General features: G+C 40.6%; 1 protein-coding gene across 5 annotated transcripts; it reads right to left on the reverse strand.

Annotated features, from left to right (window-relative positions):
- On the reverse strand, positions 1–27,656 carry LOC119901316 (CMP-N-acetylneuraminate-beta-1,4-galactoside alpha-2,3-sialyltransferase-like; the record flags this gene model as incomplete). 5 transcript variants are annotated; one of them, XM_038716938.1, is given in 9 exon segments in its annotated part: positions 1,477–1,887; positions 8,932–8,988; positions 10,122–10,308; positions 13,927–14,022; positions 16,152–16,247; positions 16,492–16,555; positions 18,242–18,336; positions 27,337–27,429; positions 27,615–27,656. In XM_038716938.1, coding segments are annotated over 8 exon segments (681 nt in total). In that variant the 3' UTR covers positions 1,477–1,881.

The raw sequence follows: 27,656 nt of genomic DNA on the forward strand, positions 1-27,656 counted from the left end.
GCATCCAGGTGGGCCCAGAATCGCGTGTAGTAGGAGTAGGTCACAGGATGCAAACCTGAAAAAAAGCATTTAATAGTGTCTAAATGGAAGCATTTCAAACACACACACATTACTATATCTGCTGCCATTGCCACTACACAGCAATCAGGAGTAACGTTAGATGTTTGACAATAACAAAACCAGTAATGTTACAATGATTCTGACCAAAAAACTATTATAGTAAACTATTCTGTACATGCTGCTGAGATCTAGTTTAATTTATTAACCATTAAACTTAAATCGGTACAGGTGAACATGTCTGTAATCCTTAGGACATCTACCTCAACTACCTCTAGGTTAATCTGAGCCTGCTGGACGTCTTACCTTGTGAAGAACCATATGTCCTTGTCTGAGCCACAAAAACGATGAATGCCAAACTGCTGATTATTAGTCAGTTTCTCAATTTGTTTCCACAGCTGGAAGATTTCCTCCTTAAGAGACTTTGTGGAATCCAGAGCTAAGTTGACAACTGCTGGATCTGGAGCCGACACATAGTCGTGGTTCCCGAGGATTGCCTCCGTGTCCTCGTTCTATCCTCTCCCATACCCCTGGTCTTGAACGTGGAAGAGTAAAATTGTTCCACTCAAACAACGCTGGAACAGCTCCCTTCTTTAGCAGTCGCCTCCATGTCTCGGATCCTGGCTCACGAACATCCTCTTTTTTAAAATGCCGGCTACAAACTCGAGTATGGGGGCTAATCAAAGTTCTCCATCCAGATAGTGACAGTCCATTTTCGCCTGATTTCCACATCAGAGGGAAATGTATATAAACTAAGTACGTTGTTGTACTTACTAGACGTTTGACACAAAGGCACACAGCAATATTCAGCTGTGGAGCTATCTGTGTGCTAAAATTTAAACTTCTGAGACATTATCTATATCGCTTGCCAAAAATCATAGCAGCGGGATAATAGCGGAAGTGGTTTAGCTGGTGGAGATTTTAGCAGAAGTAAGTCAGTGCCGCAGTGTGCATGTAGCCTACTGATGTTTTTATAGAAGAGTCCCCTGTGTTTACTGGTTTGTTCGGTGAGGAAAGCACCGGAATAAACTAACTGCTGTAAGAGAGAGATGCCTCTCCAGAAATGGATGTGGTCCAAGTCAAAATTACAAGTCTTGATGAATTTGATTTCACTCCTCCAAAAATGCTTCATGGCAGCAGCGTAGAACCACCAAGGAAATGAAGGAGCCAACATACAACTTCAGCAGGTGCTGCTTTAGATGCTTTAGAAGGAAATCCTTAGAGTGGAGGCTGATACAAAAATATTACAGATGGAAGAAAAGTTTGAGCTAGAAAAACAGAAATTGGCTCTAGAAATAGAGTTGCTCCAACAACGACAAGCCCCCTCCCATATTTTTAAAGAGGAGAAGCGGGCCTCTAAGGCATTGAATTAAATCAACTTCATAAGAAAAATAATGACAATAACAACCAACCACAATCTGATGTAAACTATAACTTGTTTATTTACATTCTGTTTTTTAGCAATATCCCTTATATTTGGTTTACAACATGCAGACAGTTGAATGGGAAATTATTTAAACTGAACATTATTGAAAACATCTTAAACATGTATCAATCAAGAGAGAAATGTCTGAACCTATTAGGTGTTAATGTATGCACAGACTAGTCACTAGTCCACTGATGTCCTCATGCACTGCAGAGACGACAGGGTGCCCATTACCTTTTTCCTGGTTTAATAAAAAATAAATAAATAAAAAGATCTTCCTCCTGCACTGGTTGACGGTGTTTCCCAGGATGGGGATCCTTCTGGTGACAAAGGTAGATGAGGACAGTGCACGCTACTATGACAGAGTAGACTCTTTCAGGCCGTCTCGGCAGCTCCACCTAAATCTAGGTAATGATTAGGGTCTGTCAGGCAGGCAAGTGGTGAGTTTGTGTGTTTGTTTAGTCTGTTTTTCTTTATTTCTGTCTCCTTTATGTTTAAAAGGAACATGAGGCAATGTTGAAAAGAATTTAGTGAACTGTCAGCTCTACGTTGTATGGTGATCTGTCCTAATCAATGTGTCAGCACCTCAGATAGCGGAATTTTGTGTCTCCCTCTCCTCCCTTCAGCACTATCCATGGTGCTGACACATGGCCCATATACATTATTATTCATTCATTATTATCATCATCATCATTTTACCTTTTTGTCAGCTTTATACTGCATTTTCCAAGCTATATATGCATTTCCATCTATAAACATTTCTTCAGTTATTATTTAAATAAGACAATTGTAGGCATAGAATGAATAATTCGGAATAAAGACAGCATAAAGACAATTATTGAAGTTTAAGAGGGAGTAATGGAAGAATTACAGTTTACGTGCTGATTTTTTTGTAATATAGTCAAGTTATGTAGCTTACCTGCGCATGAGGACTAAATAACTGACCTGGTGGAGGCATGGATGTGTTATACAGATATTCTTGCTTATTCCTCAGAGTGATATTTGGTAGGGCTTGGTATTGTTCAAAGATTTTCGATATTGATTCAATACCTCTACTTCAATACCGGTTCCTGAACGATAAGTTTTTTCAATATCAATTTTATTCTCAACAAACAGAACCACTTGTTTATACAAAGTAACTTAATTATCACATTATTATTTTAATAATTGTTCCTTACATTTTCAATGTAACATAGGCCTATATTGTGTTTTGTTTTTATTCCTTTTTCTTTAGTTTTTATAATGTAATTTCATGGTTTATTAATTATATATTTTTTATTGTTTATATGTGAATTTGTGCTCTGGCAACATTGCAACCTAAACATTCATGGCAATAGGCCTAAAACATCAGCCCAAGGATCGGTATGCGATGTTACTGTCACAGGAAGCGCTTCCGCCAGCTTCACATACAGGTCCGTGTGTAGCAGTGGTGTCAGCGTGTGTGGACGCTACTTTGTCAATCTTATTCTTTGATCTGTCAATGTTATTCTTTGATTTGATTCAGAAAACAGTGATGCTGCCACCAAGCTACTGAGAAATGTAGTTAAACTAGTAATGGCGCTACTTGTAGCAATGCTACTGCCCAACACTGCTCGTATGGTGGGCATGTTGAAGCAAGCTCGGTGGCAGGAGAGCGCTGAGACAATGACTGCACCGGCTCTGTCTTGTTGCAGTCAAAGACGGAGCAACTTTCTGCTCTTAAGTTTATTCCATGCACAGCCAAGGGCTTCACCAGGTTTGTCGTTGCCGCTCTTGGCAGCAATTATCATACGTCGCAAATATTGCATCAAGCCACACTTTTGATTTTCTCCACATTTTTTTACATTCACGAACCACGTCTCTGTGCGTAACCGGCGTGAACTAGTGTTTACATCACCACAGCCAACTACAATCACTTTTAGATTTGGGCACATCAAACATGCTGCATGCTTATTAGCTCATTGACGTTAACAATTTGGTACTGAAAGACAAGATGTTTTTTGATACTCGATGGTATTGAGGCAATTCAGTCGATACCCAGCCCTAATTATCGGTGTCACCAGCCAGCTTTTCAGTGGGTAGCCACTATCACCGAGGAACAGTCAGCCATCTTGCAACCAAATTAAATATATATTACAGTATATTTATTGGCAATAGTGGTGTATAACGTGCATTTGACCATAAGTTTAAAATAACACTGTAGCAGCTGGATAGAGGATTAGTGACCTTTTCAGGGGAGAGTAGAGGTCAGTGTTTATGTAGGGACTGAACCCTTCTATGGTGTCTAACGGATGTTTACACTTATCCTATAGGACTGTGCCCTTATATGGATTGGAGCTTTAGTTTGCAGACTCAAACCCTTCTATGGAATTTAGCAGATACCTAAACATGTCCTATATAAGCTGTGTTTGATGTACAGAGAGACAGAGTGGTAATCGGGCTGGGTCTCTCTCCAAGCTGCTGCAGAGCTTGCAATTGATGCTGAACTCCTTGATGTAATAAACTTTTAGGATCAAGAACAGTGTCAAGCGGATTTCTTCTCAACACATCATCGCAGCATTATTGTTCGGACACCACAATGGTATTCCTTGTGGTTGACAAGTCTATATGTATAGTTATGTCATTACTACAGAAAGGACCTAAATTTTGACTTTACGCCTGCCGCTGACTAAAAGTAAGATTAATGCCCAGTCTTAGCGAGAAGAAGGCTTAAGCCTAGATGGTGCAACCAGCGTAACTGCTATGTTGGACTAAGAACGCCAAGTTACGACCAACTTAGCTTAAGACCAGGTGTAAGCCCTGCTGGTGCAACCGACCCAAGTGTGTGTTGTTTAGATTGTTGTGTTGAAGCACCTCAACAACTCTACAATTGTTAATTAGTTTTTTAGATTCAACAAGACCAACAGAGTGATGGGATGAATCTTCTACACAGAAATGACCATTTGATCACAGCAGTAGCCATTAATTGCTTTTATCTCAGGAGGTAGAGAGTCCACTAATCAGAAGGTCAGTGTTTCAATACCCGGCTACTCCAGCCCTCATGCTGAAGTGTCCTTGGCCAAGATACTGAACCCAAAATTGCTTCAGATGTCTGTGCCTTTTCCATTCCTCCTGCCAGTGAGGAGGAATAGAGAAGGAGTACAACGCAGGTATGTTGTGACTCTAGCTGCAGGAATGTTTTACATTCCTACTCAAGCATGCGCACACATAAATCCTGTACCCACCTAGCGGTTGGAACAGACACAGGCAGATGTGGCAATAGGGAGGCAGACATAGTATGCTGGATTGATGTTGAGGCTTATAAAAATACCTAAATCCTAAACAGAGGAACAATATTGATAAGAAAGTATGCCAGTTTTTGTTTCACACACACACACACACACAGAAGCTGATCTCCTTTGTGGAGTGTCATCCACTGCCATTGAGTAGGGCTGACCCTAAACATTGTGCAGTCCACTTTTACAATGATAAAGCGTTCCAATGCTGAAAGTTAGTAAAGTTGGCTAAACTATTTTTGAACCAGGCGCTGGTACAATCTCCTCTACCACTGTCCAGTGTGACTGACTCTTCGGCTGACTGCACGGTCAGCAGCAGCTTCGGAGAAGCTCCATGGTGACTGAACTATGACCGCTTTTTTCTTTTTCTGACTGTGTGGAGATGTGACATTTTCACATCACAAATGGTGAACAAAGGCATTAATATGTGAGTTTTACTGGTAAAACATAAGACTCATTTGGCCTGTTACAGCAGTTTAGTGTAAATGGGTGAAGGCAGTGAACAATACATTTCCTCATAATTGTCGTTACGGTGTAATGAAGAAGAAATGTTAGTTAAACGTTGTGTGTGAAAACACAAAAGTATAGATAAGAAAAAGATATGATATCTCAGCAATCAACTTAGTCAGTATGGTGTTACTTTACAAAAAAGATGACAAAATAAGGCACTCATTCACATCTCTGTGATATTAAATTGCACTCTTGCTGGATTATCTAGATCTCAAATGTCTCAGAATAAATTATTCTTCTGCATCCAACTGCCTTTCTTAATTTCTCTTTATGATCAGACATGTGTGTCACTGTCATGTTAATTTTCCTGCTGGCCCTCCTCAGAAGTGCCCAGGGTGCCTTTCCATTTCTCTGCTCACATTGCTCAGAGTGCCCTCTAACCTGCCCTCCTACTCTTGTTTCTCTTCACTTTTACTCCAGAGAAGAGGTGCCCTCACCCTGATTTTTAAATAGTTAATTTGCATTTTATTACATGACATAAGTGTTTGATACATTAGAAAAGCAGAACTTCATATTTGGTACAGAATTGCAATTACAGGGATCATACATTTCCTGTAGTTCTTGACCAGGTTTGCACACACTGCAGCAGGGATTTTGGCCCACTCAACCATATAGACCTTCTCCAGATCCTTCAGGTTTCGGGGTGGTCGCTGGGCAATATGGACTTTCAGCTCCCTCCAAAGATTTTCTATTAGGTTCAGGTCTGGAGACTGGTAAGGCCACTCCAGGACCTTGAGATGCTTCTTACGGAGGCAGTTGCCCTGGCTGTGTGTTTTGGGTCGTTGTCATGCTGGAAGACCCAGCCACGACCCATCTTCAATGCTCTTACTGAGGGAAGGAGGTTGTTGGCCAAGATCTCGTGATACATGGCCCCATCCATCCTCCCCTCAATACGGCGAAGTCGCCCTGTCCCCTGTGCAGAAAAGCATCCCCAAAGAATGATGTTTCCACCTCCATTCTTCACGGTTGGGATGGTATTCTTGGGGTTGTACTCATCCTTCTTCTTACTCCAAACACAGCAAGTGGAGTTTAGACCAAAAAGCTCTATTTGTCTCAGACCACATGACCTTCTCCCATTCCTCCTCTGGATCATCCAGATGGAGAGTGGCAAACGTCAGACGGGCCTGGACATGCGCTGGCTTGAGCAGGGGGACCTTGCGTGCGCTGCAGCATTTTAATCCATGACGGCGTAGTGTGTTACTAATGGTTTTCTTTGAGAATGTGGTCCCAGCTCTCTTCATTGTCATTGACGAGGTCCTGCCGTGTAGTTCTGGGCTGATCCCTCATCTTTCCTCATGATCATTGGTGCCCCACGAGGTGAGATCTTGCATGGAGCCCCAGACCGAGGGAGACTGACAGTCATCTTCCATTTTCTAATAATTGCGCTAACAGTTGTTGCCTTCTCACCAAGCTGCTTGCCTATTGTCCTGTAGGCCATCCCAGGCTTGTGCAGGTCTACAATTTTATCCCTGATGTCCTTACACAGCTCTCTGGTCTTGGCCATTGTGGAGAGGTTGGAGTCTGTTTTACTGAGTGTGCGGACAGGTGTCTTTTATACAGGTAACGAGTTTAAACAGGTGCAGTTAATACAGGTAATGAGTGGAGAACAGGAGGGCTTCTTAAAGGAGAGCTAACAGGTCTGTGAGAGACGGAATTCTTACTGGTTGGTAGGTGATCAAATACTTGCAATAAAATGCAAATTAATTATTTAAAAATCTTTTTTTTTTTTCTATTTTTCATTGGTTGTTAATTTTTATTTCAGCTAACTAAAATGTTTTTCACACCTAGTTATAATATATATTGCATAATTACACACATGAATAAATATATAATTATATATAATAATGTTGGCAGGTGTTCAGTCATTAAAACAAAGTAATTGCATATTGACTTGATAATGATGCTAGGTGAAGTAAATACAATTCATCCAGAGGGGGAATGAACGTCTCATGGTAATCCATCCAAAAGATGACATTTCAGTCAAAACCAAAAACGACAACCTAATGTGGTAATGTGATGTTCCAATTAGGCCTGGGTGATATACAAGCTTTCTCTCTGTGGACCCCCTTACTCTCTAGGTCCCAGTCTTTCAAGCATCTTCTGAAAAATGTTGACAAATAATTGAAACAACTGTACACATTAAACTGTGGTGGTGATTAGGGTAGTCACTAATGAACTGTTTTTATCACATTTAAACAAGTAATAACAAGGGCATCACTTTGTGTTGAAAAGTGGTGGACATGAGGGCTCAGATTAGGGGTGGGATGATACATTTGGGTCACGAGAGGAAGATTTTTTATACCATTTTGAAGAAATATGAAATCTGGGGGTAATTTCATGTAGTTATTCTCCAGCGCATGTGTTGGTAACATTTGTGAGACGATCAGCTGATGAATATTATTGGCAATAAAACTGTACAGCATGGAAGTTCATGTCAGCAGCTAAATTTCACATTTTACTGCCCTGGTGGAAAACACTTTATTTTTACTGCTAACAGAGATACGATTACAAAACCTGCATTACAAACAGGCTTGGTTAGAGCGCAAGACAGCGAGGAAATATTTGTCATCGACAGTTTGCAAGTCAAGGAGCCTGTCTGTGGAGATCAAAGGAGAACTAACAGGTCAAGTGACCAATAATGCTTACTTTAAGAATTTGCATAAAAAAATTGATTTAAAAAAACCTATTTGTTTGTAGGCTATTGCTTTGCTACTGTGCACACAAATGTGTAACTTGATCATTCCCATGCTAAATGCCCATTTAAGACATTGCACCGTTTTACCACAAGCTGAAATTATGGCTATCAATGCTACTTTTTGTTTCTATTTTTGGATTGCAGATTGCTTATCTAGTTAAACAAAGTGGAGAGGAGCCTTGATCCTCGCCTAACTATGCCTTTGTAAAGTGTATTATGTGGTTTATAATGGACTGCCGTGCAGAAACAGTGAGGCTTACATTTTCCTGATATCCGTCAGTGGTCATACTTGATGCACTAGATGTAATAGGCTAGTTTTTGAGATGTTCTTCATTGTATGTTAGTCCAGATGAGCCAACCCTCCCAAGATGTAACAAAAAAAGTATTACAGTACACTAAAATAATGTATTACAGGAGTATGCCACATCATGTAGCACTTCATTTCTTGATGTTGCTGTTGTTTGATGAAGAATTAACAATAATATTCACAATACCATATGGTTTTATGGAATAATTCAGTAAATATACACTCACCTAAAGGATTATTAGGAACACCTGTTCAATTTCTCATTAATGCAATTATCTAATCAACCAATCACATGGCAGTTGCTTCAATGCATTTAGGGTTGTGGTCCTGAATGTCAGAATGGGAAAGAAAGGTGATTTAAGCAATTTTGAGCGTGGCATGGTTGTTGGAGTATTTCACAATCTGCTCAGTTACTGGGATTTTCACGCACAACCATTTCTAGGGTTTACAAAGAATGGTGTGAAAAGGGAAAAACATCCAGTATGCGGCAGTCCTGTGGGCGAAAATGCCTTGTTGATGCTAGAGGTCAGAGGAGAATGGGCCGACTATGCAGCAAAGCATTTGTGAAGCCACAACACGCACAACCTTGAGGCGGATGGGCTACAACAGCAGAAGACCCCACCGGGTACCACTCATCTCCACTACAAATAGGAAAAAGAGGCTACAATTTGCAAGAGCTCACCAAAATTGGACAGTTGAAGACTGGAAAAATGTTGCCTGGTCTGACGAGTCTCGATTTCTGTTGAGACATTTAGATGGTAGTCAGAATTTGGCGTAAACAGAATAAGAACATGGATCCATCATGCCTTGTTACCACTGTGCAGGCTGGTGGTGGTGGTGTAATGGTGTGGGGGATGTTTTCTTGGCACACTTTAGGCCCCTTAGTGCCAATTGGGCATCGTTTAAATGCCACGGCCTACCTGAGCATTGTTTCTGACCATGTCCATGCCTTTATGGCCACCATGTACCCATCCTCTGATGGCTACTTCCAGCAGGATAATGCACCATATCGCAAAGCTCTAATCATTTCAAACTGGTTTCTTGAACTTGACAATGAGTTCACTGTACTAAAATGGCCCCCACAGTCACCAGATCTCAACCCAATAGAGCATCTTTGGGATGTGGTGGAACGGGAGTTTCGTGCCCTGGATGTGCATCCCACAAATCTCTATCAACTGCAAGATGCTATCCTATCAATATGGGCCAACATTTCTAAAGAATGCTTTCAGCACCTTGTTGAATCAATGCCACGTAGAATTAAGGCAGTTCTGAAGGCGAAAGGGGGTCAAACACAGTATTAGTGTGGTGTTCCTAATAATCCTTTAGGTGAGTGTAATTTCTTAATATATCCATCTAAAGAAACCTAATTTTTTGACTTGCAACTCTCTATGTCAGAATACAACACTTTTTGTCCTGAGTCGGCCACTGTTGCTGTCCTACGCGCTTGATCAGAATCTGTTTATAGATTGTTCAGCTGACAAGATGAGAGTGCAAAATGGAGCTGCGGGGCTTTTGTGAACACATTACAACTACAATAATAATATTGCAACTCAGTAGATTAGGCCTCTTTCCGTAATAAACAAAATAATTGTGTTACGTTTTATCAGTCACATTCTGTGAAGCCATGATATACAGCCCTGATATACTGGTATATCTTTAATCAGTACTGGAGCAGCAGTGTTTCCACTCATACATAAAACATAGGTGGGTAGGTCAAAATAAAAACAAGAGGCTGAAAACATTCACTGTCCACCTAGTGACACTGAGTAAATGAATGAGCAAGTGATCCCTATCCCCAACTGTGTTGCTATTGCTGCATTTGCTGGTGCAGCTGTAAAATAAAAAATAAAAAAAAACTTTCAGCTGCCTTACTAGTCTCTGGTTGAAGATCATGTGTCGGAGCCACTTGAAGTCCAGAGCTTTGAAGGCAGAGAGGACAAACAGGGACTTCGTCTCATAGCGTTCAGTCTTCTGGATGGCCCCTTCTGGATAGGTGATCCTAATGGTGGTCTTGGAACCGACGTCTTTCTCAAAGCCTTTCACTGGGGCCTCGTTTAACCTGCAACACACAGCTGCACAATAAATCACAGAATTCACTGTCCAAAATAATCAAAAGTGGTTAAATTTTGTCTTTTGAATGTGCTGTTGTAGAGCACAGAGGAAACTATTTATAATCAGGTGAGGGAACGTAAATGTGTAAAAGCAGTTCAATGGGCAATGGTGTGGCCTATGGGAGGTAAAGAAAGTGTCATGAAAACATACTGATGTTATAATGATCTAACAATAAAAAGTGTTTTTGTAGGACTTTTTAATAATCATAATCACTGATGACAGAATCTGCAAAACCAAGTTCTTGTTAGTTGGTCATTTGGTTGTGATTAACAACAGAATGAACACCCCCAATATAGAGACAGTAGTCAAGTGATAAAGTCAATTTATATTTAAAGACCTTCATCATTGCTTTAAATTTATCCAAATTATGACAGCTCTGTCCTTGGATATCAAAAACTAAATGAGTCATAATTTAAAGAAAACAAATACAGTACATAAAATCCACCACTTGGAGCTGGGCAAGTTAATACGTTATCGCGTTTACGCATTAATTTATTAATGCAGACAATTATTCTCACATTAACACAGTTTATTATTATTATTATTATTATTTTGAAAGTCCGTTGCTCACTGGCTCTGAATACACATACAGTCAAACCATGGGTCACAGGAGGGGTGAGATGTTGATCAGTCTGCAAATCACCCACCCAAACAAGCAGCGGAGGGAGGCTTCGGCAGACTACGATGGATGCAGCGTGTGGGAGAAGTAAGACAGCGCTCTGCGAGTAAACAGCAGGCACTATGGATAGTAACCATGGCAACAGCTTCTGTGCACTACACATCTGTAGCCTATTTAACTTAAGTTAAAATTATACATAGGCCTACATCTAGTTTTGCGGGGATGCTCTGCCATGCGAATTCCGTCCTGTTGATGTCATGATAACTATTTCGTAAACAGTAATAGATTCTGGAAACTCAAAAACCGTGAGGATTGGTCTCTTTTCCAGTTATTTATGCTGTGCGTTGTTGGGGTTTTCAGCATATGGTCAGGTATGGTTATCAGCTGAATATCAAAGATATTCTAGAAATATTAATAAAACTATTAATATTCAAAATTAAATATAGGGCACCAAGCCACAGTAACTCAAACCAAACATGAGCCAAATGGCAAAAAGAGAAGGGTGAGTCCGTACACTGGCCGTGGTAACCAGCTCTTACTACAACATCATACACAAATAATCACAGGCAACGATTTCTTAAAATTATAATAGGATTTCAACTCAAGCAACTTTAGCAAGTAAATCACTATTAACTATTCTAAGTGATGAATGAAATAAAAATGATAATGAAATGATTGAGTGAGACAAAGGAGGGGGAGAGACTAAGAGAGGGGGGTGGATCCGACCACGTGGGTGGTCGCAGATCCGGTTCAGAATTGGGCTACAGGCCAGCTGATTTAGGAATCAAGATGGCAGTTCAGACCATGTGATTTCAGGATTAAAATGGCTAAAATCATTGTCCCCTGAACTAAAACAAATTGGAGACTTCTGATGCTAGCCTGCTGTGGGTCACAGGTGTGGTTAGATGCAAAGGTCACTAGGTGTGGGGCGCATGTGGGGTTAGTAAGCAGATGAAGGAGAGAAAGGTACAAAGAAAAGCTAACTAGTGAGATTTTATATATATATATATATATATATATATATATATATATATATATATATATATATATATATATACACACACACACACACACACACACACCCCCCATCTATCCTCCAGCCACCAGCTGTGAATGTTCATTCAGCAGCGGTTGCAGGCTTTGGATTAGCTAAAATGTGCAATTCTATCTGTTCTCAACAGAAGCCAACGGCAAAAATCCTAATTACTCTTGCAAACACTCATCTACAACTTTATTAATGAGAGGAACGGTAGTGAACTTGCATTCAGCAACCGTGTTCCTTGGCTTGATAAAAATACTGTTACGTTTTCACACAGTAATAGGAACAGCGGTCACGGCTCAGCGGTGGTACCGAAAAAAAACAGCAATACAACAAGACATGGCGATCTTTAAATATCCCTTGGAGTTTAACAGAAATTCACCACATGAAGCTTGTACAAGTAAATTACAATAACAAAGTTGTAGAACTATCTGCTGTCCAGACATACTAAAGCCTCTTACGTGTCGCTCGTATTCAATTCTGTATGGTAAATTCAGTTTTAACGGAGCAGAGCGAGCTGACAGGCAGAGTTAGAGACTTTTTCTGTCCGTTTCTCTCTTTACAAAGACGCATGTTGCAGTCAGAGTCTTCTCTGAAGAGGGCAATGAAGTCTCAGTAGTACCCGATGCGAGCACCACATACAACACAATTTATCAAATTACACAACGGATATACAGTATGAAAATAAGATTGATTGGATTATACTCACAGGAAGTATAAAACCTGTTACATGCGTAACACAGTAATGTCAGGGGAAATTACTTTACTTAGATTTAAGTACTGCAGTTGTACATTTGAAATACCTTCCTACCTTTCTGATAGGAAGCCTTCTTGAGGTGGTATAAAACATTTCTTCTTATATTCTGATTTGAGTTGTGGACAACTATGACCACATGAATTAAAAAAATTAAACATTTCACTGCCCAAGTCAGCTATAACACAAGTCTTGTTCATCAGACTACATGCTGTACAGTATTTGTGGACAGGATTTATTATGTATTTCTTCTTCATTGCATGATTTAGAATAATAAGGTGAGAAATGGGTCTATTCTGAGTTCATCCTGCACTGCAGCAGCTATAAAGTCCATTTAATCCCAAAAACGCTTTTCTTTTAGGCAGGCTGGAGCAGAAAACAACTCACCTTTCTCAAGTTGTACAGTAATGTCACATGTGTATGAAGGTGGATCAAACAAGCTAATCTTAAATGTCAAAGTAGAGAGGAGCCTAGTAGGCCTATTTATTTTCATTCATTACACAATATGAATAAGCTATGCAGACAGTTGTAAAGAAAGAACATCTTTTTCTTCTGTTCTCTACTTGTTATAGTTACACAGTATTAGGGGTGTGGGCTGTATTAAAAGTATCCACTGTTCTCCCATGCTCTAACACACAGTAACGATGAAATGTGTGCTGTTCTCACATTCTTCCTCTGTATGTACACATAAACAACAAGGCAGGGAAATATAAAAGGAATTTATTTTATTGTTTGGGTACATTATTGTTCAGTGTACATGCTCAAATCTGAAACAAACTTTACGTGCTTGATAACTCTCCGACCCCGCAGACATCTACACGTCAATACCGATTTATATTCATAGCGGCAAGTGCTATGTAGCTCCACATAGGGGACACAGGAAGTGACATATAACACCTTCATGCGCCGTCATAACCGCATAGCAAATTCACAGCCGCACCGGCAGAGCTCATATGCAACTCGGCCAGCTCACACGCGGACGCGCTTACAAGTGCGAGGGCCCGCCCAACGCTGCTTGCAGCTTTAATTTACTAATTGATATGTTTCTTTAATTGTCTATTTTATTAATATAATGAATACCCATCTTGTCTATGATACATACACCCTTGATTCAAGGAACAAAAAGGTAGCAGAAAAGTGTGTATTGCCATACCTGACCACCACGTCAACCTCATCAATCCTCTGTCCCAGAGACTTGTTGGTGAGTATTCCTCCATTCCCTACGATGATGCATGTCTTACAGTTCATACTGTAACACAGAAGAAGCACCATTATGATGTGGTAATACTTTACTTCAGTCATTTACCCCATACTTCTACTTAAGTCAAAAGGATGTCTCACTTTTTCTTCTTCTCATAGAAAAGAAGAAGACATCCCACCAGGTGTGTGTTTAAAGGTTCAGTGTGTAAGTTTTAGTGGCATCTAGTGGTTAGAGTTGCGAATTGCACCCTCCCCTCCCCTATCCAAGCGAGTTGTATAGCTACAGTGCCTGAGACAGGACAAAAGATGTCCTCTATGAGACACAGTCCCCGCCAAAAGTATTGGAACGGTAAGCCAAATTCCTTTGTTTTTGTTGTTCACTGAAGATATTTGGGTTTAAGATCAAAATATGAGTATGAGATCTTAAATTGCTGGTATTCACATCTAGATGTTAACAACTTGTCACCGTTTGTATTAGACCACAGCATTATTAGGTGAGCAAAAGTAATGGAACAAATAATGTTAAAGTAAATAACATTTAATATTAGGTGGCATAACCCTTGCTTCCAATAACTGCCTCAAGCCTGCGACCCATCCACATCACCAAACTGTTGCATTCTTAATTTGTGATGCTTTTCCAGGCTTTAACCGCAGCTTCTTTCAGTTCTTATTTGTTTCGGGGTGTTTCTCCCTCCAGTCTCCTCTTAAGGACGTGAAATACAAGGTCAGGTGATTGACTTGGCCAGTCTAAAACCTTTCACTGATGAAGTCCTTTGTTTTCTTGGCAGTGGCTTTGGGTCATTGTCCTGCTGCATGATAAACTTCCTTCCGATTAGTTTCAATGCAATACAATAAGAGCCTGTTCCAGAAGCAGCCATGCACGCCCAAGCCACAGCTTTACCTCCACCATGCTTCACAGATGAGCTTGAGTGCTTCAGATCATAAGGAGTTCCTTTCTTTCTCCACACTTTGGCCTTTCCATCACTTTGCTAGAGATTAATCTTGGTCTCAGTCCATAAGATTTTGTTCCAGAACATTTGCGGATCATCTCTGTACTTCTTTGCATATTTCAATCTGGCCTTCCGATTCTTCCTGCTGATGAGCGGTTTGCATCTTGTGGTGTGGCCTCTATATTTCTGCTCTCTGAGTCTTCTTCCAACAGTGGATTGTGATACCTTCACCCTGCACTGTGGAGGTCGTTGGTGATGTCATTTACTGATGTTTTGGGGGTTTTCTTCTATTACAACTATTGTTGTTTTCCTTGGCCTTCCTGTTTGACGTCTGTTGCTCAGTACACCAGTTTCTTTCTTTTTCAGGACATTCCAGATTGTTATGCTTGCTATGCCCAATGTTTGTCCAATGGCTCTGTTCAATTTTCTCAGCTTCTCAGCTTGACAATGCCTTGCTTTTTTCCCCCCATAGACAGCTCTCTGGTCTTCATGTTGGTTTATCCTCTTTAACACGAAATGCTGTCTTTATAGGTTTGAACCAAGGATGAAAACTTCGACTAGTCATGCAGAGCTATTTAATGTTTGGACAATCAACCTAAAAGGCAACACCCTGGGCAACAAGAAACATCTGTCAGTCACATGTTCCAAAAGTTTTGCTCACTTGAAAACTTGAAAAATGGGTGGGCTCACACGAAGAGTGGTATGTCCTGAGTTGTTTAACACATCTAGATGTGAACACCAGGAAATGAGAGCTGAAATTCTGAACTCTTGTATCATACTCATCTTCTGATCAAATCCAAATGTGAATTTGCCTCACCGTTCCAATACTTTTGGAGGAGACTGTAGCAGAGATTTGACAGGTTTGGTTGATCAGGTTTCTTTACATTGATATAAGAAATTATATTTACCTGATTATTCAGTAAAACCATATGTTATAGTGAATATTATTACTTGTTCATTAAACAGCAGCCACATCAAGAAATGAACTGTTTCATGAAGTATCATTCTCCTGTATTGTAATAATACTTTGTTATATCTTGGGAGGGTTGGCTCATCTGAACTAACATACCAAAGTAAATGAAGAACATCTTATCACATCTAGTGTCACAGTAAGTGGTGTGGTGAAGCAGGTTGGAGGAGGTTGGAGGACCCAAACGCAGGACACGAAGGCTAGCAGGTGCAGTTCAGTGAAGGGGTTTTAATATAAACAAAAGGTGAGCACACTTACAAACTGAGTGGCTGAAGACAGAGTCCAAAAACAAAGGTTGTCCAACAGAAATCCAAAATGAGCAGGGAAACAGGGAGACACGACGAGTGAGGCTGACTACACAAGAAACACACACTGCAACTCAGGGTGACAACATACAATGGTCCGACAAGGACAAGACAGAAACACCAGGTATATATACACACAGGGACTAACGAGCAGGGCGGGAGCAACACAGGTGAAAGACATGAGGCTAACGAGGCACAGGCAGGGAGACGGCTTTTGCGCTTTTATTTTGAAGTAACATCACGACAACAACACCGTCAGTCACCGCATAATATGACAACCAACACTAACTTACCTGTCAAGTTCTTTCCCAAGGCCATAGGACTTAGTTGCTGACAGAAGAATATCTATAATCTTCTCTGCAGATATAAGAGAGAGAAAGAGGCAGAAAGAGAAAACAACAAGTGAGATGAAGATGAAAGTGAAATAATCCTCCACATTCCACCCAGCTATGATGCCCTCATCTCCAGCACAAATAGACTAGCTGTGATAAAAGAAGCAGGTTGGTTCATGGTTCATCTATTCCACGGGAGAAAAGTTTGTTATGAGCAGCCAGCTCCTCCAAACACTACATTTTTGGTCCTATAGGCTGATACATAATGCATTCAGACAGGGTCAAGAGGTTCAGTTAAAAAATGGTTCCACTTGTTAGGAAATACGCTTATTCATTCTGAGAATGAGGTCGGGCAAAGTACACCTACAGTAAGTGACCTATAAACATTTCAGCTTTAGTTGCAGTTTCATTACAGGTTTAGGCACAAACTACTTGGTTTGGTTTGGGCTAGCTGAGGAGGTAGAGCAGGTCTTCCGCTAAAGAGAAGGTTGGAGGTTCAATCCCTCGCTCCTCCAGTCTGCATGTCCAGATACTGAGCCCTGATACTGAACTGAATGTGTGGGTGAATGTAACTTGTAGTGTAAAGCACTTTTAATTGTCAGAAGACTAGAAAGATGCTCTGCAAGTAAAGACCATTTACCATGCTTAGGAAAAGATCATGGTTTGGGGTACGATAGTTACGCAAGTTAAAAGAAGTCAATGTTGAATGCTTCACACTTGAATTGAACAGCAGTCTCCTGGGTGAAAGCAACGTATTGACCTATCCCACTACCTTCTAAAATTGAAAACCCAAACATAATGGTATTCAAAATATTTCAGAGAGCGCGAGTGAGGGATAGAGTTTCCGCCGCTTCCAGGCTGACATCCAGTAATTATATGTATGTCAGCCTGGAAACAGCGGTGTGCATTGTACATCTGTAAAAGAAAAGTAAAAGAAAGTAAGCTGAATGTCCGTGGGAAAGTCGTTTTCCGTTACTGACAAATAAATGATGGCTGGAACTGCTAGAATAGTGTTATGGCTCGTCCATACAACAGACTTCTCTCTCAGTTGTGAGCTCCTCGTTTTGATTTGCATGGTCCTCCTGTTCGGTATTACCCAATTCTGAGTTAAACTTTACTCTCCTCCATGTTTGTTTATTCTGAATGCAAATTTCTTCCCTGCAACACGGCAAGTGTGGAAGCGGTGAAGTTAGTTTTAAGTTGGATATTTGTTTTAAAGGAGACCTATTATGCTTTTCCATATTTTATGACTTCTACATCTACAATGTTACGATGTTGGATGTTCATGTTAAATATGGCCAAAGCTTCAAATTATGATGTAAAAGTATTTTTTTTAAAACGCTCAGTTTTGAACAGCTTTTTCTACAAACGGCTCCGTTCTATGACACATGGAGCTACACAGTACCGGTGTTCATTATAGGGTCATTTGGTATATATGGTCTTCAGATCTTGGCCAATCAGGAGACAGCAGGCTTTGAGAGGAGGGGCCTTAAAGGGACAGGGGCCTCTGCAGCTTGTTTCAAACAGAGGCTGAAAGTTTTTCACCCCGCTTTCAAATGTTCGAAACATACCGAGGCCTTGACAGCGGTAGGGTGTTTTTGCAGCTAGTGGTTACAAAAATCTTGTCTTAACAGGAGAGAAATGCATAGCCACTTCCATTGAGTTGATCTGTATAACCTACAACTGTGAAGACAAGGACGTGTACTCATACCTTGTGATTTTACACCAAACGGAGGTGAATAATCACCAATCTTGAAGAATCGTTTGTAATTTGGATCAAGGAAGATGGGCGCCAGTTTGTTGAACCTGTTGATATAAAAGAAAACATGTTACAACAAGTACAAATGAAGAAATGGTATTTATTAAAGCAATATCAACCCAAGACCCGCAGGGCCATGATGTGTGTAGATGTACTGATTAATGTCAAAGAGGATTTAGAGCATTGTGTTTCAGCTAATCCACAGTCTGAATTTACCCTCACCAAAACAAACTCAGAGACAAGTTGAAAGGACAGGATAAAGCTGCAAATTTCACACAGCGGGGCTGGGAGCAGATATCCCGTCTGACCTACTGGCCACTGAGCAATTTGTTGGTTACCTTGCTTGAGGGCACTTCAAAGCTGGTAACTCGGAGGAAAGCAAACACTGCCCATTAACTTTAATTCCCTGGTGGTCCAGGGGCTGAACTGGCACCTTTCCACTGATTGCTATAGTTGCTACATGAGAATAAATGTCTTTATGACATCAGATAAACAGTGTACCAGTACATGTATCATCGTGTCCCACAGCTGGGCATTACACATTTAAAGGGATATTTTCACAGTGATGTTAATGGATAATGGTTGTAGACCAAGTATCACAAATGGTTAAAGAGACTCAAAGAATCAACAAAGATTGTGCTTGACGGCACTAATCCCCTCTAAACAAACATTATCCAGGAACATTAAAACTTAGCTGGATCAACAATACCAAAGGTTTAGCACCTAAGGAGGAGGATGGGGTGGTGGAAGAAGCTGCAGCAGCAAACCGTGATTTGCACGTAGCCACGTTGCATCTGGTTTTAAAATCTTGAAATGACAAGTGTATATGAGGTCACACACACCAAAACAAATGGTGGGTTCTGGTTGTCACGGCAACAAGTTTACTCAAAAACATTTAAAAATACTGCCAACAAGTAATGGTAAAGGCAAGCATTGTTTAGGGAGTGTGCTGCTTACCCTTTGAAAATTGAGTATTAATCATTAATGTGTGATAAATACATATAATCTGCAACAGAGTACTACAGCACAGATAAACTTTGAACTAATATCCTATATATTGATGCATACAGCAGCAGGACTAATAAGGATATGAAAAGGTATGTAAGCAATATAATAAGATATAATAGGCTGGTTACAACCTATAGTCCATTTATAATGAAGATGTGCTCAACACTGCATATAAAACAAAACTAGCACAGTTAAGTGTATTCTGTTTGTTACTTCAGCACAATAAACATGTTATACTGTATTTAATCATCACACCTGTCTCTACATTAGGGGATTAAGCCTTAATCCATGTCTACAGAGTTGAGTTTCTTGTTTAAGCACAACTGGACATGTATACACTATACGTGTATATATGTGTGTAAGCACTTTGTCAAGATCCCTAGTTGAGAGATGACAAAACATCATTTCATAACGAAATACACATTTACTATGATGCTACTGAGTCTTTCACAAACCACCCCACTTCCCATGTAACAAACAAAAAATATAAAGCAAGTCTGAAAATGATCAGTAACTAAAAAGAGATACAAACTACGTAAAAAAATACCTTAGATTTCATAGAGATTTCTAACTTGACACCGGAAGGCAACTAAGTCCATGCTCTGAAAGAACACTGATTGCAAACTGCTGAGCTTTTGACAGGACCAACCACATTCATGGTCAATGGTTTGAAAGAGTATTTCCCTTCAGGAAGAAATACTTAAAAGTTAATCAGAGAATGCATCAACTCCTTGTCAAAAGCAGTTAACAGTTTGTATGTAATCTGTATGAAAATAAATTGGTTTAAATACTAATATAATCTATGTCCAATTTTGAAAAATGAAACCTACAAAAGGTAACATGTACATAACCCCAAACCTTGCTGTGGAAGAAGTGAAACAGTCTGAGGAAAGTGTTTCTTTAACCGAGTCAACCCCTGCAGCTTGTTTTTTTCCATGTGTAATAAATATCACAAAATGAACCGCAAAGTTTGGCAACACAAAACACCTGCTAATCAGTGAATGTTGGAAGGTCTATAAAACAACTGAAAGAAAAATGTTCCTGAAAACCCTTAAACATAGTTAAGAAATCAGCTACTAATGACGCATCTTGCCTTTCTCTCTCCATGCTGTTTTACTGTCTGATGGTGTGTTTTACTATATTTATCCTGCATGAATGTCATGCTATAAAGGCTGCTGTCTGTCAAATGATAAATGGCTGCATTTTACAGTGCTTTAGAATTCTCTCTTCTCACACACACACAAGGCAGTGAGCTACCATGCAAGGTGCTGGCCTGGCCATGGGAAGCAAGTTGGGGTTCAGTGTCTTGCCCAAGGACTTGCGAACAACAGCAGCTGAGGATCGAATGGCCATACACACACACACACACACACACACACACACACACAGCTCAAAAAAATAAAGGGAACACTTAAACAACACAATGTAACTCAAACTCATGTTAAATCAAACTGTCCACTTAGGCAGCAACACTGATTGACAATCAATTTCACATGCTGTTGTGCAAATGGAATAGACAACAGGTGGAAATTATAGGCAATTAGCAAGACGGGGGTGTCTTGCTAATTGCCCTGTGCTCTTCACAGATTATATATATACAGTGGGTACGGAAAGTATTCAGACCCCTTTAAATTTTTCACTCTTTGTTTCATTGCAGCCATTTTCCAAAAATCAAAAAAGTTCATTTTATTTCTCAGTAATGTCACTCAGCACCCCATCTTGACAGAAAAAAACAGAAATGTAGAAATTTTTGCAAATTTATTAAAAAAGAAAAACTGAAATATCACATGGTCATAAGTATTCAGACCCTTTGCTAAGTATTTAGTAGAAGCACCCTTTTGATCTAATACAGCCATGAGTCGTTTTGGGAAAGATGCAACAAGTTTTTCACATCTGGATTTGGGTATCCTCTGCCATTCCTCCTTGCAGATCCTCTCCAGTTCTGTCAGGTTGGATGGTAAACGTTGGTGGAAGCCATTTTCAGGTCTCTCCAGAGATGCTCAATTGGGTTTAAGTCAGGGCTCTGGCTGGGCCATTCAAGAACAGCCACGGAGTTGTTGTGAAGCCACTCCTTCGTTATTTTAGCGGTGCGCTTAGGGTCATTGTCTTGTTGGAAGGTAAACCTTCGGCCCAGTCTGAGGTCCAGAGCACTCTGGAAAAGGTTTTCGTCCAGGATATCCCTGTACTTGGCGCATTCATCTTTCCCTCGATTGCAACCAGTCGTCCTGTCCCTGCAGCTGAAAAACACCCCCACAGCATGATGCTGCCACCACCATGCTTCACTGTTGAGACTGTATTGGACAGGTGATGAGCAGTGCCTGGTTTTCTCCACACATACCGCTTAGAATTAAGGCAAAAAGTTCTATCTTGGTCTCATCAGACCAGAGGATCTTATTTATCACCATCTTGGAGTCCTTTTTAGCAAACTCCATGCGGGCTTTCATGTGTCTTGCACTGAGGAGAGGCTTCCGTCGGGCCACTCTGCCATAAAGCCCCGACTGGTGGATTGCTGCAGTGATGGTTGACTTACTACAACTTTCTCCCATCTCCCGACTGCATCTCTGGAGCTCAGCCACAGTGACCTTTGGGTTCTTCTTTACCTCTCTCACCAAGGCTCTTCTCCCCCGATAGCTCAGTTTAGCCGGACGGCCAGCTCTAGGAAGGGTTCTGGTCGTCCCAAACGTCTTCCATTTGAGGATTATGGAGGCCACTGTGCTCTTAGGAACCTTAAGTGCAGCAGAAATTTTTTTGTAACCGTGGCCAGATGTGTGCCTTGCCACAATTCTGTCTCTGAGCTCTTCAGGCAGTTCCTTTGACCTCATGATTCTCATTTGCTCTGACATTCACTGTGAGCTGTAAGGTCTTATATAGACAGGTGTGTGGCTTTCCTAATTAACTTATTTAGAGCCATACTACTTTCGTGCACACCAATCAGACGATCAGGAATGTCTGTCAATGTCTGCATTCCTTCATTCTGTTGCAGAGCAAGGGGGGAGAAGACTTATTAGGGCCATATGAAGCCAGGAATCTGGATGGTTTATTAAGACATTTGGAGGTTTCCAAGCACACTCAACTAGCTGACTTGACACCCACTGGGTTATATTCATATAGTGTGATGCCCTTTGGTTAGTGTAACCCCCTGGAAACCTTTCAACGCCTAATGTATATGGTTGTCGGAGATCTGGAAGATTCTTTATGTCTGGATGATGTGGTCACTTACTCTGATGATTGGGATGTCCATCGTCCACAGTCAGATGGTGGGGCAAGTCAGTGTGTCCACTGCATGCAAAGGTGACTATGTCCCGCTCCACAACTAAAAAGGGGCTGTCTTTGGATCAGTTATTGTTTTTTAGGATTTTTTCCACTGTTGCTGCGCCCCTTACAAACCCACTGAAGGCTAAGGCTGAATATGTTTAGAATGTTTAAGCCCTTATTAGGGTTAGGGTTAAAGCCTGTTTAGGAGGCAATGCAGTTTAAACCTTAGGTAGATGCAAGTTATGTGGGCAGAGGAGCAGTATTTTTACAGTCTGACTATTTGGGAGTGGATAAGCCAGTTTGTTTCTTTTTGAGCAAATTCAAAAAACATGAGCTGGAATTTTGAGTAATTGAGGAAAGACTAAGTGGGCTGGGAACCAGTGAATGCAAGGCATGCGGTTCCCAGTACCAGCGAAGCGGCTGGGAACCCTATTGTAATCATTAGGATTTTTATTATTATTCTTCCACCGCTAATTCCAATACTGCAGCCTAGACGGTAAATGCTAGGGACGCAAAACTCATAGGGTAGGTCCAAACCCCTGCAAGTACCTCAGGCACAAAAATTCGCACACTTCTACCTCTAGGGGGCGCTATAAGCAAGGTCAACACGTTTGGCTTTGGAACTCCCGCCTATAAAAGGCGCAAAAACCTTATATCCACGCGTTCGGGGGATCGAGCTGAATCTCCTGGTATAGGCCACGCACATTTCCGCCTAGACTTTTTTTTCCCGCAAAATCGCGAAAACTGAAAAACCTAGTTTGATTAACTCCTCCGAAGCCGCAAGTCCGAACTTGCACCAAACTTGACACGCACCATCTCTGGACCAAGCTGATACAGGCTTGTGCTCCCTAGATCGATACATGAAAAACTGTTCGAATTATAAGCTAACACATATTTGCACAAAACACCAAAAACAGGAAGTGTCATTTGTTAGGTTTGGAATGGCCGATCAACACCAACCTTGAGGACCTTATGTAGTATGCCCCCCTGATGAGCTGTGCAAAATTTGGTGTCAGTCGGCCTCTAGGTGGCGTTATCATTCGTATATCAAATAACGCTCCCATAGCCATACATTCATTTTATATCTCCGTAACCACACGTCCCTTTCATTTCAAACTGAGGCACTAATTTTGAACCCCAGGTAATCATAACATAGGGTGTAATCTAGATGGGTGTTTCCTATTTGACTGAATTTGATTTACTGAGAACTGGGCTTCTTTTGGAAGATTATGATTTAGATTAGTTGAAGTTGACTGAACAGCCGGTTGAGGCAGTTGGCCACCAATCCTGAGTCTAGGTTCTGGTCGAGGTTTCTGCCTGTTAAAAGGGACTTTTTCCTTGCCACCTTTGCCAAGTGCTTGCTCATGGTATGAATTGTTGAGTCTCTCTAAAATAATAAAATTATTAGGAAAAAAGTCTAGCCCAACTCTATAATATAAAAATGCCCTGAGATCACTTCTGTTAGGATTTACCGCCTATCTCAGGCATGTGATTGGCAAAAAACCTACACTAGCAACACCTACAAACCCAAGCCACCATAAACAAAATTTATAACAATAACTTCAGTAAAACAGAACAAGGGGAATGTGTTGCTCTCAGGAGGAGGCGGCTAGAAGCAGCACATGTTGGCACAATGGCATCCTGGATCGGGCTACTGTGACAACTTGGAGGAGGAGCTAGTAGAAATGAGTGTATTACTGCAATATTATAACATTAAACAAAAAGTACAAAGCTGAGCATATATTAGAGCGGACAGAGAAGCTAGCATGACCATAACATATTTTTCTACGGATCTGCAGGTTTCACGTGGGTCACATTTTCAGGTTGGAAATCAGGAATTCCAGATTAATCCGGAAAAATCACATCCCTGATATAAATTAGAAGAGAATTAAAAATGGGTCAAGGAGCCCCAGGCCTCTGAGGAAAATCCTCCTGTGTTATTTTAACAGGTTACAATCTGGACTCTGAGCACACTTCATTAACGCTGCTGTCTGAAGGCCATGGTGGGTTTGAGGGTTGCGTGCCTCTGGTGCTCAGAGAGTAAGTAGATAAGTGAACTGGCCTGAGGTTTTCTCACGCACAGGGACAACAGCAGAGCAGAAGAGGACAAAAATAGATCTACACAATACATGGGCCCATTCATACCACTGCATATTCTGAATCACTTTATACATAGTGCTAAAAACATAAGCAGTTGTAGGGCTTTCACGGTGTGGGGACTTCTTTGGCCTTTAATAATGCAGAGACAGAAATGGGATCTTTCCTCTATCACACCACTTTGAGAACAGAGAGCTATTAGGCATACAGTAGGTGAACTATGTGGCTCTCCAGAGCACCACAATCACTGGGTGGACTTTACCATTAGGTAAGGTAGGCAACTGCCATAAAAGAGCCCCTGGCAACTATAGACTTACTACAATACATACACAAAACATATAAAACCATGCTACTATTCTAACTCTTGTAAACCCTGCAATAACTAACAAAACTCCTTCAAAGCACTTCTTTTGTCATTGTGAGGGGGAAAGATCCCTCTGCCCGGACTGGGTGCTTGAGCTGAAAATTGAATTATAATTAGTAACCTACACCGTACTGTACATTTACTGCCAGACTGATAACTGCTAATCTTTTCCTCTGCTCTGTTCCCTTTCACCGTCACTTTCTAGCGCTCTTTCACTCATCCACACACTCACTACACACACACATTATGCACTGCCCTATTCCTTTAAAGGAGCTACAATATAATATATAATTTCAAAGAAGATATAAAATTAGACAATACCATTTATACCAATATAGTTTGATGTTGAGTTTAATTAATGTGTTTCCAATATAACTTCCAAAAAGCCTTTGATTCCTTCTGGCAAGGGCCTTTTCTATAGGCTACTTGAAAGTGGCATTGGAGGAAAAACATTTGATTAAGAACATGTATACAAAAAGTGAATGTGCCATCAAGATTGGAAACAAACAAACAGCGTTTTTCTCCCAGGGCCGGCGAGTGAGGCAGGGATGCCATCTCAGTCCAATTCTCTTCAATCTATAGGCACTTTCACACTACCCAATTTTCCAGGATTATTATGCCAAAACAGCAGCTCGCTGTGTGAAAGGTACCGAGCCGGAAAGGGGGGTCCGATGTGATCCGCCTTTGAGGTGGAACGATGTCTGTGTGAAAAGAGCATTTTGCATCATAGCATCACAAAGTCCGAACATACCAGGAGCTAAAACCAGAGAAGAGTCCCCTCAGCCAGCTGGTCCTGAGGCTCTCTGCAGTAACAAGTCCCCAACAGCCTCAGGACAGCAACACCAACTCAAGCAGACCAAACCAAATTATCAGCAAGCAGAAGAAAAATATATTGAATACTAGAAAGAAACGACCAAAACACAAAGTAAATTACGATGTTATCTGATCCTAAAAGAGAATTCAAACTGGCAAATTACCTGAGCACAATAAAATGTTGACAACATACAGACTGAGTGAACAAAGCCTGACCATAGAAAAGTGTCGCCACAGACAGAGCTGGCTACCACAAGAGGAGAGACTCTGCTCCCAGTGTGACAAGGGACAGGTAGAGACAGAGCTGCACTTTTTAACCTCATGCCCTAAATAAAAAAACACTAAGACAAAACAACTTTGCAAACATTTCCCAAATATACCCTGAATTCGAATTTATATCAGACACACAGAAACTTCCATATTACTGGGAGGAATGCCCAAATGTCAAATAATTGCTGCAAAACATGTCTCCTCATGCCATGAAGTGAGGACAACTAGTGAAAACTCAGACTGATAAATAATTGTACTGATTTTCAAATATTTATTATTTTGATTGTTTATTATTTTAGTAATTGTTTTGCTTTTAAATTTCTTTTTTTTTATTAATTTCTTATTTTTTGTCTATTAATATATACATACACACACACACACACGGTTTTATCTATTTTATTTAATTTTTTATATTCTACCCTTACGTAATAAATCAGAGCAGCAGACTACAATGTTCGGAAAAAAACTTGCCATCACTGATGATCAGTGTCCTGGGGGAAACTAACCAAAAACTCCAGTTCTTTCAGAATTTCAAAATCACATCCTCCGCATTGGTATTCCCCTCCCATCCTCACGTATTCATGGACAGCAGTTGTACTGCAGTGAAGCTATTTCCAATTTACAGAGCTCACAGAGCAGCATGTTGTTGAGTGTCTGTCTAAAATACTGCAGCGTCACTTCAAGGCACGTAATGCGAGTCGACGTATTTACGTAATCGATTACGTTGACGAATAGCCCCACCCATACTAGCTAGCTTTTGACAGTATTATTTTTGTTGGTGTAATTTAACCTGCCCTCACTGATATAACTGGGGTGAACAAAACAATAAAAACAAAAAACCCTTACAGTGTCAATTATTTATTCTTGTACATTTAGTGCTTAAGTATCAATATTTTTTAATATTACACTGTAACTTTTGCCTTTAAAACATTATGTGATTTGTGAGTTTCTACCATCAAATTGTTAAGTCTGGAAATTGCTACGGTAGGAAAACATATTCACTGTAATAAAAGTAGCTTCGAAGTGTCTGAAGACAGCACAATGGACTCTCTACAGTAATAACCCACAATCTCATTTGTAATACGATTGATATCATGATTTTCAGGGACATGTGTAAAGACTAATAAGTTAACAGGATATCTGGATCACACTTATCACAACATATCTGACAATTACGTTTGAAGTCTAAAATGCTACACGGTCACTTTAAACGTGTATAAAGATATGGTAAGTATTTTACTTTGGATAAATGGCAGTCATCTTGGCAGCTGCAAAACCAGGCTTACAGGCTCCCTCACTGAGATTGCTGTACTTGTACATCAGCTCCAAAGGCCTGTAGACATGGAAAATTAAGTCAAGCAGTCATTTAATATTCACACACAAATTACTGTATACACTAATTGTTGCACAAATACTTTAAATAACAGTAGGGACAATTCAGAAGTGCTGGTTAATACACTACTGAGCCTGAAAACAAGCCCTTTGAGTAGAAGTGAAACTAGTAAAATATATACTCACAGCCTACCATCTAGCTTCGAAGGAACCCTTGACTGTCATACA

The sequence above is a fragment of the Micropterus salmoides genome, unplaced genomic scaffold (genome assembly GCF_014851395.1).
Source record: "Micropterus salmoides isolate LMB-PRFRI ecotype aquatic unplaced genomic scaffold, ASM1485139v1 Ms_hic_scaffold_13, whole genome shotgun sequence".
Taxonomy (NCBI): Eukaryota; Metazoa; Chordata; class Actinopteri; order Centrarchiformes; family Centrarchidae; genus Micropterus; species Micropterus salmoides.